General features: G+C 52.4%; 1 protein-coding gene across 9 annotated transcripts in view; it reads right to left on the reverse strand.

The window, feature by feature from the left end:
* Positions 1-901: 901 nt before the first annotated feature.
* The window catches only part of RAP1GAP2 (RAP1 GTPase activating protein 2), a 222238-nt gene continuing 210954 nt past the window's right edge, over positions 902-12185 (reverse strand). For 8 of the 9 annotated variants that reach the window (XM_072778999.1, XM_072779000.1, XM_072779005.1 and 5 more), the window contains 6 exons: positions 10048-10161; positions 9717-9834; positions 9138-9264; positions 6322-6398; positions 5876-5914; positions 902-5013 (listed from right to left, as the gene is read on the reverse strand). In XM_072778999.1, the coding sequence (XP_072635100.1) occupies positions 5906-5914; positions 6322-6398; positions 9138-9264; positions 9717-9834; positions 10048-10161 (445 nt within the window). In that variant the 3' untranslated portion in view covers positions 902-5013; positions 5876-5905. The remainder of the gene's footprint in view (positions 5014-5875; positions 5915-6321; positions 6399-9137; positions 9265-9716; positions 9835-10047; positions 10162-12185) is intronic. The other variant, XR_012008512.1, reaches the window with a different exon arrangement.

The following is a 12185-nucleotide window of genomic DNA, read 5'->3' on the forward strand; positions in this document are numbered from 1 at the left end:
GTACATCATGTTATGGAACTGAGTGCATGGTAAGTAAAACCCTCAGCTGCTGTTATTATAATAACAATTATTATTGAACCCCTGGTGCTTGACTAACACCTGATTTTTTTCAAAGTTCTTTCCCAATTATGAACTGACTTTATCCTCATGCTTTGCTTGTAGATTATTTTTCTGATTATACATAAAAGAAAATGCAAACCCAGAGAAGTACCTTGCTCAAGATCACACAACCAAGCCCCACAATTCAATCCCAAATTTGAATTTGTGTTCAAATTTCTTAAGGGGGAAAAATACAGAGATTATTTGCAAACCTACGTCCAAACATTGTAAAGCAAAATGTACATAAGAACACAGCCATTTGGGAGTCAAAGGTGGGTAGGAGAGAGGGCATTTAATCATAGATGAGTCCTTGAGAGGACTTGGGAATGCGGACAGAGTGGCCGGAAGACAGAAAGTTGACAGGATGGAGACAGATCAGTGGAGAGCAGGGGCCTCAAACTCAGATACCTACAGGGGCCAGCAAACAGGAATGAAGGAAGTGCTCCAGGTGTAAAGGACAGAGAAGGGTGGGGTCTGCAGTGGCTCAGGTCTCCCAGAGGGGTAGCCTCTAGGCACCGTGGCCCAATCTGTGCCCCTCCCACAGAGTGGATCCACCATCTGATTTTTTAAGAGAAGCAGAAAATTCAGATTTTATAGAACATTTCTTGTCGGGTTTTTGTTTTTTCATTTTAATTGTGCTCTAAATATCAACTGTTTTCTAAATACTGGCAACTAATTCAAGTATTTTAAAACACTCTTCAGGCCACAGTAACACATCTACGGGCAGTAGATACGGGGGCTGCCAGGATTCAACCTCAGATGAAAGGGCCCCAAGCCCTGAGCAAAAAAGTCTGAACAAGGATGGACACAAAATATGTTATTTATTGTCAATTTTTGCAAAGACACATTTAAGCAACAAAATATACATTTGTCGACCTTTTAGAATTTGTTTTATACATTAACAAATACAATGTGCTACCATAGCAATAAATTAAATGTACAGTATTTACATTACCTAGGCAGTCGGGGTTCTACAAATCACCTCCTCAAGAAGAGGAAAAAAAGAAAAGTCACCACACGGATCACCATTTCCAAGCTACACTCGCAGGTTCTATCACACAGAGGAACGTCTTCACACTGGAGCGTCAGGCCCCAGGGGGTGTGGAAGGGTGAGGCCCATGACAGGGAAGAGCTGGCACACATGCTAAGGAGCGAGGAGGAACTGACGGTTCCAAGTAGAAATAGTACAAAATCAAAGATGATGGCATTTCAATTCCAGTCTTCCAGCCGAACACCCTTTCCCCAGGGCAGAGCGGTTGCCCCACAGCCTCTCACCAACCAGGGCTCTGCCGGCTTTGGCCCTAGTGGGGGGTCTCCATCCTCCCAAAGGGCCAGGCGGCCCGGCTGAAAGGAGGAAGAGGTGGGTTGGGGTGGGCAAGGGGCTCATGGTAAAACACACAGTGGGCTTACAGAATGTTCCTTGGCAGCCTTGGCAAACCCCACTGACCCACTCTCACCTTGGAGAAAGCGAGCAAGAGGCTTGAGAAGCTGTGCATCCCAAGCAGGACCCAGCCACCCACCTGGCCCCTGGCTGTTCCCCAAAAACAGCCTGTCTCTGTTGACTCAGAATCAAATGAAGAAGGTAGTGTTTGCATTGGCACCTTGACCAGTCAGGGTAAGAAAGTGACACTGGCTCTCGTCGCGCTTCGGCACAGCAGCCTATACTTTTTGCTAACTACATTTGTTTAAGGACCGGGGAGAACAGGACAGTTTTCTGTTACCTCTTTTCTTCTGAACTTAAGGAGAAACTGCGGGTTGGCTAACTCCTCTGCCCTGGCCTCCACCCCCATCGCAGATCAGAGCTGAGGAACTGCGGCTCTGAAATCTCCTTCCCTCCTCATTTGTTTTGCTCAAGCAGCACCCAAAACCCCAGGGCCCTCATTGGGAATCTGAACCCATACCCCTCCTGATGAAGAGAGACTGAGGCCCTACCTTGCTGCGCACAGCTCCCAGCCGGTTCCCCGGGCACCAGCTAACCTGGCTCCTCCGGAACCCAGGGCCCCAGCAAATGCAGCCGCCCGTTCAACCAACCGTGTAGTGGTGTAAAAGGAAGGGCCCTGGGCTGTGGGTTCCAATCCCAGCTTTGCCACTTGTTGGCTGTGAGACCTCCCGCGAGTTTTTTTCTCTCACAGAGGCTGAGGTTTCTCAGCTGGATGAGAATATGAATGGATTAGATGTCCGAAGGGTCCCAGAAAGCTTGGACATTGACATGATGTCGACAAGGCTGAACCACAGAATATTTTTCACTCACTTTTCATTCATTCATCATTTTCCGTTCACTAAAAACTCTAGCTCAGATCTTCTATCTCATCTGCTCTTAAGCACCAATGAGCAGAGGCACACAGTGCCCTACAGAGCCTGACATGTATAGTTTCTCCTCCCAGAGTGTCACAAGCAGAGTGTCTCAAATACCAGCATGAGCACCATCAGGATGAGTCTGGTCACAGGGACCAAGGAGACTTGAGCAAATCTTTGAGCCCCAAGATTGGGCGCAGCAATAAAAGGAAACTTTGGAACAGAGCAGATGCAAGAGAAAGTAGAGGAAGCAGCCTCCAGGGCTCCAAGCTGCCTGCCCCATGGTCCAGAGGGCTGAGAGGAGACTGCCCACTCCCTGTTCTCCTCCTCCCCCTCAGCCCTAGGACTTGGTCATGTATACTCTAGAAGCCATAGATGGGCTGGGCTTTCTAGAGACAGAAAGACAGGGCCCAGGGGGGAGGGACATTTCAGACCGTGCCCAGTGTACCCCTGGTAGCACACAGAAGGCAGAGACCACTTCTCAGGTCTGTTTTGTAGAGAACATGCCCGTAGCTGGGCACACCCAGCATCCCTGGCCACTGGCTCAGAGGCAGGGGCAGAGCCCTCCCAGGAGGCGAGTGCTGCAGTAGGAATAGCCGGGGCACTGGAGTTCCCAAGAAGAACAGGGTGGGACAACCTGGAAACTCCAGAGGACCCCAGACCCTAACCCAACATAGCACAATCACCAAGCAGCTGTAAATACTAGCTACCCAAGCAGCAAGCCAGAACCTGGAATAGTTGTGTGTTGTTTTTTTGTTTTGTTTTGTTTTGTTTTTTTTTACTGCAGTTTGACCTTTCAAGTTCCTTCAGAAACCCAGCCAACAGAATGCTGCCAAAATCTGCAGACCTCATTCCAGCAGTGAGTGCTGCTACGGTGTTTAATAAAAGCTAAACAGACCTTTGTTGACCTCACTGGAAGAAATTTTGCCAGACTAGTATTCTAGTAAACATATTTCTCAAATAGTGTGAGGGGAGAGGTCCCCCCAGCCTGCCAGTAGGGTCCCACGAGGTCCACATGAGTGAGAGATGAAGGATCAAGGTTTTGTGCTGACGGCAAAAGCGGTGGGCAAATGATCACAATAGTCAAAAACAAGTATAACATGGACGTGAGACCACTCTGACTTCAGGATGGGCCCAGGTGACAGTGCAAATAAAACATTTGGTAGAAATCCTTACCATCTGCTCACTGAGGCAGGAGCCCGGCCCGAGGCCCCCTGGCTATCCTGGGTCACAGAGGCCCCATGTGCACCCCAAGCTGCAACACTCTGCTCTGCAGTCTCTCAGTTTTACGTGGGGGGGGACACCCGCCATAACCTCCACCAGGGCTAGTCCGTACAAACAACTTTCTGCACTGCAGACAAGGATGGATGACAAGCAGGCAAAGGGGGGTTGCTCTGGAGAGTGAGCTGGCTCTGGCCAAGGGGGCAGGCAGCATCCAGCTAGGGCCCAGGTTGTAAAAATCCCACCAACTGACCACTGCCTACAGACTCACAGTCGAAGGGGACTAGGGGACCAAGTGCCAACAAGGCCAAAGGGCATAGCAGCTGGAAAGAGCCCCCAAGGAAGCACTGGGCCCTCCACAGATGCCAGGAGCAGAAGCCACAGAGGGACGTTGCTCCTTCCTCATGCCTACATTTAGCATCCACACATCGACCCAGGCAGACGGGTCATCCCCCCCCGCCCCCCCAGCTCTGACTTCAGTGGTAGGCTGAAGTAACTCTTTTTTTTTTTTTTTTTTTTTTGAAGTAACTCTTCCACGAGCCTTCATGTCAGTGGGGACTTGCATCCCACCCCAGCCCGCCGCCCAAAGGTCTTCCTCAGCCAAGGCCCCAGAGCACAGCTCACCAGCTTGCTCTTTCTGGATTCCTTCTTGCTGGAGGCTGCCTACCCCTTCTTGGGGCAAACATCCCTCCGAGGGGAGAGCCGGGCCCAGGGCTCCTCCCACAGCAACACCACCAGGCTGCCATGGAGGAAGAGTGCGGGGCCACGTCCACACACCGCAGCTGTCTTGGTCAGCTGCGGCACACACAACACACAGGCAGCAGGGCCTGAGGTGGGCGGATGGGCAAGAGGGAAGCTCCTAGAATAGAAGCACAATGTGGAGGCGACACCCTGATCTCTACCATGACATCTTGGAGGACAGCTACAAATCTTGGTTCCTGGAAAAGTGGTCCCTCGGCCCCCACCTACTGTATTTGCTGGACCTGCCTCATCCAGGACAGAGGGCTGCCCCTCCCCGGGTGTGGCATCCTGCCGACGGCCTCCACTCCCCACCTCACCAATTTCTCTGCCTCTCTAGGCCCTGACCAAATCCCCACGACCTGGATCCTCCCCTTGCCCAACTCTCCTTTGCACACAGAATGAGATGACAAATGACCCAGACACACATAACATAGGGTGGTCAGAGCAGGGGCAGGCCGGTGTAACGAGGCCTTGGCCAGAGAAGAAGTGCTCGCAGAGTGTCTTGGCAAGGGGACAGGCAGGAGTGTGGCCAAACTGGGACACTGGGACAGTGGTGGGCAGGTGGCCGGGGCAGCAGGCCTGTGATGGTCAGAGTAGTGGATGGCACCCCCAAACTGCTGGAATAGGAGCCTTCTCCCAGACAGAACCGGAACTTCCCTGGAGGAGAGAAGGAGGGAGATGATGAGCACACGCTGGGTGAGGAGGGAAGGAGAACAGGTGGCCGCGGCTATACCTCCTGAAGGTGCTTGGGACAGGAGACACCAAGTACAAGCGTGCCAGACATGAGGCAGCATAAGAGGCTGGCCATAAACACTGACTTGGTGAGCAGAGGCATCTGAAGTGCACAATGGGGGTGAAGGTGAGCGTCAGAATTCCCACAGTCTCTTCTGCTTTTTCACACATCAGGTTTATATGAAGTAGACAGAACTCTGGCCCTGTGTGGTTCCCCCAGTGCCACAGGGCTCCACAGCAGGAGGTCCAGCCCCAGGGGTGGCTAACTGGACCCATGCCCCACTCTGATGAAAACTGGACACTCCCTCACCTGAGGCCAGGACCAGAAGTCCTCCCTCGGGTCATCCCACACAGTGTCCAGGGGGCTGGGGCATCTCTGAACGTGCAGGGAGGACACATTTCAGCCCAGAGCCCTGGCCAAACACACAAGGAGGGAAAGACTACCAAGGACAGGTTGGCAAGGGGACAGACTGAGGAACCCTCTGTGTGGGGTGGGGGGTGTGGCTCTGGGCTCCTGCCCCTCTGCCTGCTGAACCAGGCTCCTCCTAGGGCATGGAGACCAACTCAGTAAGCCTGGCCCAATCCTATTGGGCAACCCTTCCCATCCGCGCCCCAGGCTGTCAGCAGTCTTCTTCTGTCCAGACCCAAGCCCCATCACAGAGGCTTCAGGGAAGAGGTGAGTGGCCCTCCCCAACTGGCCATTCCCAGGTTATCAGGCCACTAGCACCCTGATCTTAAGCAGACACACCTTCCCTCATGGTCACAACAGGACAAACCCTTGACCCACCTTTGACAAGCGAAGGACTCCTCTTTCACATTAGTGACCCTGTTTCAAGAAAAACCCATAGAAGAGTGTTAACTAACTAAACAACATAATCTCCACTGGCTGCAGCCTCTGTGTACTCAGCTCTCAACTCCTTGGTGAGCTAAGGAAGGGACCCGAGGCCCCAGGAGCCAAGAGTTCCCAGCGCACACCTGCACATGTCCAAAGCTGTGACTCCAACACAGCAGGTATGGCACAGGTGGCTGGCTGGCATCCCCTAGGCTGATGCCTGTACCATATGGGGATTATAGCATCACCCCCAAATCTGACCAGAGTGGTCCTTCCCCCAGCAGGATGTGGGAAGTACCCCCTTCCTTTGGCCCCCAAGAAGGACACCTGGCTCTTGGAGAAGGCTGGAATGTGGGATGCAAGAGGCTCCCCCCACCACCCTCCTGCCCCTAGATCCTTACCGCACTAGAGCTGGCATGGCTGAGCTTATCAAAGCGGAATTTCAGATTTGACCTCGGGGAGTTTCTGCTTTTGGCATCTAGGAAAAAGAGAAGTGTCCATGCAGAGGTCACCAGGGCTATGAATTTGGGGTATGGGTGCTACAGGAGGGCAGAGGAAGGGGCCCCTCCTCCACTAGGCATTTCCAGCTGACCTGCAGCAATTTGTCAGAGCTAACTCCTAAACTTAGAAATTTTTAGAAATGTAAGCTGGTTGGTGAACCCAGGAACTTTTTAAAAAATTAAATTATAGAAGTTTACAATTCAATAAATCATATTCAGCAAAGATCGTAAATACTCAAAAGTCCTTGCTCCCCAATTATTTCACTGCATTTTGCTATGATCTACTCTCTTTGGGTTACTTATGTCCGTGGAGCCTGATGCCTCTTCCAGGCTCCACAGCACACTGCTGGCCTGAGCTCAGCTATGGTAGAGCATGTACACTTCAGAAATCAGTGGATGCTACAAACTCAGGGCCTGACCTATAGTTTTGTTGTCTAGGCTTAAACTAATGAAGGAAACATTAAAAATACAGATGAAATTTGGGGCACCTGTGTGGCTCAATTGGTTAGGCATCTGCCTTCCGCACAGGTCATGATCTCAGGGTCCTGGGATCAAGCCCTACATTAGGCTCCCTGCTCAGTGGAGAGTCTGCTTCTGCCCCTCCTGCTCACTCTATCTACCAAATAAATAAAATCTTTAAAAAGAAAAGGAGAAATATATATGGCGATGAAATTTGAAAATGCATTGTAGTTGGAACTGGGAAGTTCCCATGAGACAGGAGGCTAGGAAGAGGAGGCTGGGAAGAGGAGGTGGCCCCAGGGCTAAGCCGTGTGTGCAGGGAAAGCAGGTAGAGAGAAGCACACGGTGTGGTGCCAGAAGCACCAAAGGGAGTCACCAGGCACGTTAAAGGTCCCCTTATGCCCTGGGTGATCTTCAGCAAGTGGCAGATGCTCTCTAGACCTCCTGCTACTCAAAATCTTATTTACTGGGACGCCTGGGTGGCTCAGCGGTTGAGCATCTGCCTTTGGCTCAGGGCATGATCCCGGAGTCCCGGATGGAGTCCTGCATCAGGCTTCCTGCAGGGAGCCTGCTTCTCCCTCTGCCTATGTTTCTGCACCCCCCTCCCCCCCACCGTGTCTCTCATGAATAAATAAAATCTTTTAAAAAATCTGTATTTTTTAAACCTTATTTACTTTGGTATTTAATACCAAGTAGAGGCCAGGCTTGGTTACAGATTCTTTCATTCATTCCTTCAATACTGAATTAAACCTTATTTTTTAAATATCAGGGAATTTCCATTCCTACCCTACTTCACAGCTGAGGAGACTGAGGCTCTGGGAGGAGGCCCTGTCCATGCCACAGCCAGGATTAGAGCCCTCGCTGCAGCAGCCCAGCATGGGGCGCTGATGAAAGGAAGCATGGGAACTGCTCCCTCTGGGTTTCTATCACGCGACTAGAGTTTCTCAGCCTCAGCCTATTGGAGCCCCCTGATGGAGCACCATTAACTGCACTATTGTTCTATTCCTGTTATTTAACATTTAGGTTAACAGTTCTAAGTCTCTTACAACTCTAAGTTCATCTAACCTTCACACAACCAACCACGTGAGGTAGGAACTATTCCCCTCCCTCCAGTCTTTGCTCAGGGAAATCGAGGTACAGAAAGGCTCTGCCCAATGTCGCATCACCAGTCAGCGGCAGATCAAGGATATGAACCCAAGCCCCACAATCCTGCACTTGGTTCCACACTGGGCTGCACTCCTTGGGGGCCGGACCGCAAGGCTCTGATTTCTGGGTGCCAGTGGTGCCCTGCCAGCGCCTGGTGTGTGCAGCCACTCAGATGGTGCTCACCTCATGCCCCAAGCCTTCACCTCTCCCCAGAGCTGCCGCCACCTGCTCCACCTGACTGCAGTGGGCACAGAACCCCCAAAGGCCCAGACTCTGCCCTCCTGAGCCTTCACTATTGAGCCATGAAGATTTTACTTCCGTGACATCTCTTGAATCCACATCCTTCTCTATTGCTCCAGGCACCCTCCCTGTGTCTACTCCCCACCAATCCCGTGCACCCGGTCAGCCACGGCAACCAGAACAGTCTTTCTCTAGTACAGATAGCACTTCTCTCCCTAAGACCTTTCAATGGCTCCTCTCACCAGCAGGGTAGCACCCAGCTTGCAGGAGTCTCCACGGCAGCCCCAGCCCAGGGCCCTCTCACACCTGGCCCCTCCACAAACTGTAGCCCAAGAAACCAGTGTGGTTCCCTCCCCCTGCAACATGCGTCCACTTTGTACCCTTGCACTGTCACAGCCATCCCTGCAGCAGAGGACCCAGCATCAAGGATGGGGTGCAGCAAATGAGCCTCTGCTTTCAAATCCCAACTCCTCTACCAGACAGACCACTGAACTTCCAGAGCCTTGGTGTCCCCAGGAGTAAGGAGACCATAAGAACACAGGCATCTTAATGCCGGTGAACAGATGAAGAGAGCTAGTAGGGCTCAAGGGCTGGAGTGCAAGCTATGTGATTTCTGGGGGGGGGGGGGGGGGGGGGGGCTCATGGGCCATGAGCAGAGATCAGGATACAGCCCCCGTGCCCCCGTCCAGCCACAGGGCGCACACGGGGCTCAGAGGCATGAGCAGTGGTCAGGATACAGCCCCCGCACCCCTCTCCACCCGTGCCCCCGTCCAGCCACAGGGCGCACACGGGGCTCAGAGGCATGAGCAGTGGTCAGGATACAGCCCCCGCACCCCTCTCCACCCACAGGGCACACACCACACCCCACTGACCTGTAGGACTCCGGCTCATGATGATGGGGGTGGCAGCTGCCCCCAGGCCAGGGCTCTCGCTGCTCGGGGACGGGCTGTACACAAACACCTCCTGCTTGAAGGGCGAGGTCGTGGACGGCTGGCTACTCTGGGGAGAGAGGCCGGGTGAGTGAGGCTGGCTCCATCCTCAGCGGTCCCACAGGGTCGCCTGTGCCATGGCAGGCCTGACCCAGGCCTCCTGCAAGCTCAGGGTAGTCACCGGCCCCCACTTCCCACCTGGACCTGCTCTTTCTGCCGCCTCCAATCCTGCCCCCAGAAGTGCCCCTGACCCTCTCCTCTCTGGCCAGGAAGGCTACGGCAGAGACCCCACTCAGTCTGGTCTCCAGCCCCCTGCTGCCATTCCCATGTCCCTCCCAGGGAGAGGAGACAAATGGCTGGCCCACCTTTTGTTCCCATACGTCCCCTTTCCCCCATAGGGCCAAAGGGCCAGGATGGGGCTCTTCCCACAGCAGCTAGTTACTGCATCCAGCGGTTGTCTGGCTGGGCCCAGGTCGCCCTCCCCACTCCCAGGTCCCCAGGGTCGGATGGAGCCACACCTACCCCACTGTCACATTCTTCCATGGCCTCGCCCTCCCCCGCTGTGCTGCTGAAGCTGCTGGTGCTAGAGGAGGAGCGGGAGATGTTGGCTCGGCCATTCTCCTTCAACTTGATGAAGGGCCTATGGGAACAGGAGAGGGGCAGGCCTGGTCACACCCTGGACCTCCTCCCCATGTAGGGCACACCTGGCAGAGGCTGAGCTTGCCCACCAGCGACTCCCCATGCCCCTACCTCCACAGAATTCTCAAAGCACAAATGCTGGCTCTCGGCAGAGAGCGTACCCCAGGGCTCCAAGTGGCTAAGGCCAGCCCTCCATCCACCCTCATTTTCTTACTTCTCCTTGTTGGGACAGATTTCTGGAGAGCTGGGATTGGAGGAGGCCTCAGACTTTATCTCTTGAGAAGGGTGTACACCATCCGGGGTCTTGGGGTTGCTGGATGCGCTATCACTAAGGGAACAGGAATAAAGAGGTGTGAGGCCATGAAGTCAGCCCCTCAGCCCCCATCCCACCCTCAGGCCTGAGATAAGCCTAACCAGCTCTCAGTACCACAGGGCCTGTGGGGTCACAGCACTCCTGCCAGGGAACAGCCACCAGGACCTCCATTCCCCTGAGCCTCACTCATGCCACAGCGCACAACAGGGTTTTCTGCTCCATCAGGGGCTCCTCTAGATTCCTGGGTGAGTCAAGAGTGAACAAGCAAGAGCCCTGGCTTGATGCCCCCAAGCCCAAGTCCACTTCCCCCCTTCGCTGGCCATCCCGCCTGGCAGAGCTCTAAGTCAAGAGCAGGCCACAGAGGGAATGGAGTGGGGTCTATGACATCCACTCCCACAGCAGGGAAATAACCCAATGCGTATGGTCTCCTGGGTGGTGCTGGCAGGGTAACATGCATAACTCCAGGGACACCCTTCACACAGACCACAGTATGAGCTCCCTGGATCCATGTGATGAGGCAGTTGGGAAGGGCATCTTGGTAAATAGGCTCTTCCTGGCCAAGGGCCCAAGGGCTTTCTCCTGTGGTTTAACAAAGGCCATGTACTGATGCCCACAATTTGTCCTATGTCCCCTCTTGGGGACAAGATAGCCTTGTCCTCAATGCAACTTTTATAGCAGCTTTACTGAGATACAATCCACATACAAGTCTTCCACTTAAAGTATATGATTCAATGGTTTTTAGTATATTCACAGTCTATTTTAGTATATTTAGTATGTTCACAACCATGAGCACTATCTAATTTTAGAACATCTTAGACCCTCTTAAAGAAACTCCAGACCCACTCATAACCATTCCCAGAGCTCCCCTCCCCCAGGACCTGGCAATCACGAGTCGACTTTCTGTCTGGATTTGTCCAGTCTGGACAGTTCACATAGATGGAGTCACACAACGTGCCATGGTCTTTTGTGACCGGCTTCTTTCACTTAGCACGGTCTTTCCAAAGTTCATCTAAGTTGTAGCATATATCAGTACTTTCCTCCTTTCCATTACAAAAAAAAAAAAAAAATACCCCACTTTCCAGATATACCACATTTTATTTATCCCTTCACGGAGTGATGGACATTTGGATCATTTCCACTTTGGGCTATTATGAGTAATGCTGCTAGGAACATCTGTGTGCTAGTTTTTATGTCGACATATGTATTCCTTCTCTTGGGCATATACCAGGAGTGGAACTGCTGGGTCATATGGTAACTCCATGTTTAACTTTCTCAAGAACTGCCAGGCTGTTTTCCAAAGCAGGTGCATTCATTTACACTCCCACCAGCAATGCCTGAGGATTCGAATTTTTCTTGCCAACACTTGTTTTTTTGTGTCTTTTGATGACAACCATCCCAGAAGTGTGAGTCCATCAAGTGCACTTTTAATGAGGCTGCTAATGCCCTCCTAATTGTCCACCCATGCAGGGGTATGGGCCATACTGCAAGGCTTCACTGCACTTCTGACACGGTAGACCTTCCCTTCTGGAATCCCTCCCCACTTGGCTTTCTTCTCTCTCATATTCCTTCTGTTTCTCCCCTTGCCCTGAAATACTGGTGTTCTCTAGGCATTTTCCACACTGCCTTGGGTGGTGGTATTTGTTGATCTGCCTTAAACACCACCTGGGGACACCTGGGTGGCTCAGTGGTTGAGCACCTGCCTTTGATTCAGGACGTGATCCCCGGGGTCAAAGGATTTGAGTCTCGTATCAGGCTCCCCTCAGGAAACCTGCTTCTCCCTCTGCCTATGTCTCTGTCTCTCTCTCCCTGAGTCTCTCATGAATAAATAAATAAAATCTTAAAGAGAGAGAGAGAAAGAGAGAGAGAAAACATTCTAGAAGCCCTAAGGAAAGTTCAGTGAACTGTCTGGCAGAATCAGGGAAGGCTTCCATAAGAGCAAATATTTGAGTGAGCATTGGAAAAGGAGATAAAAAATAATCCAACCAACATTTCCAAATGTGACATGGACAATTCTAGAAAGTCCCGAACAGAGACTGATC

This window comes from Canis lupus, chromosome 16 (assembly GCF_048164855.1).
Source record: "Canis lupus baileyi chromosome 16, mCanLup2.hap1, whole genome shotgun sequence".
Classification (NCBI taxonomy): domain Eukaryota; kingdom Metazoa; phylum Chordata; class Mammalia; order Carnivora; family Canidae; genus Canis; species Canis lupus.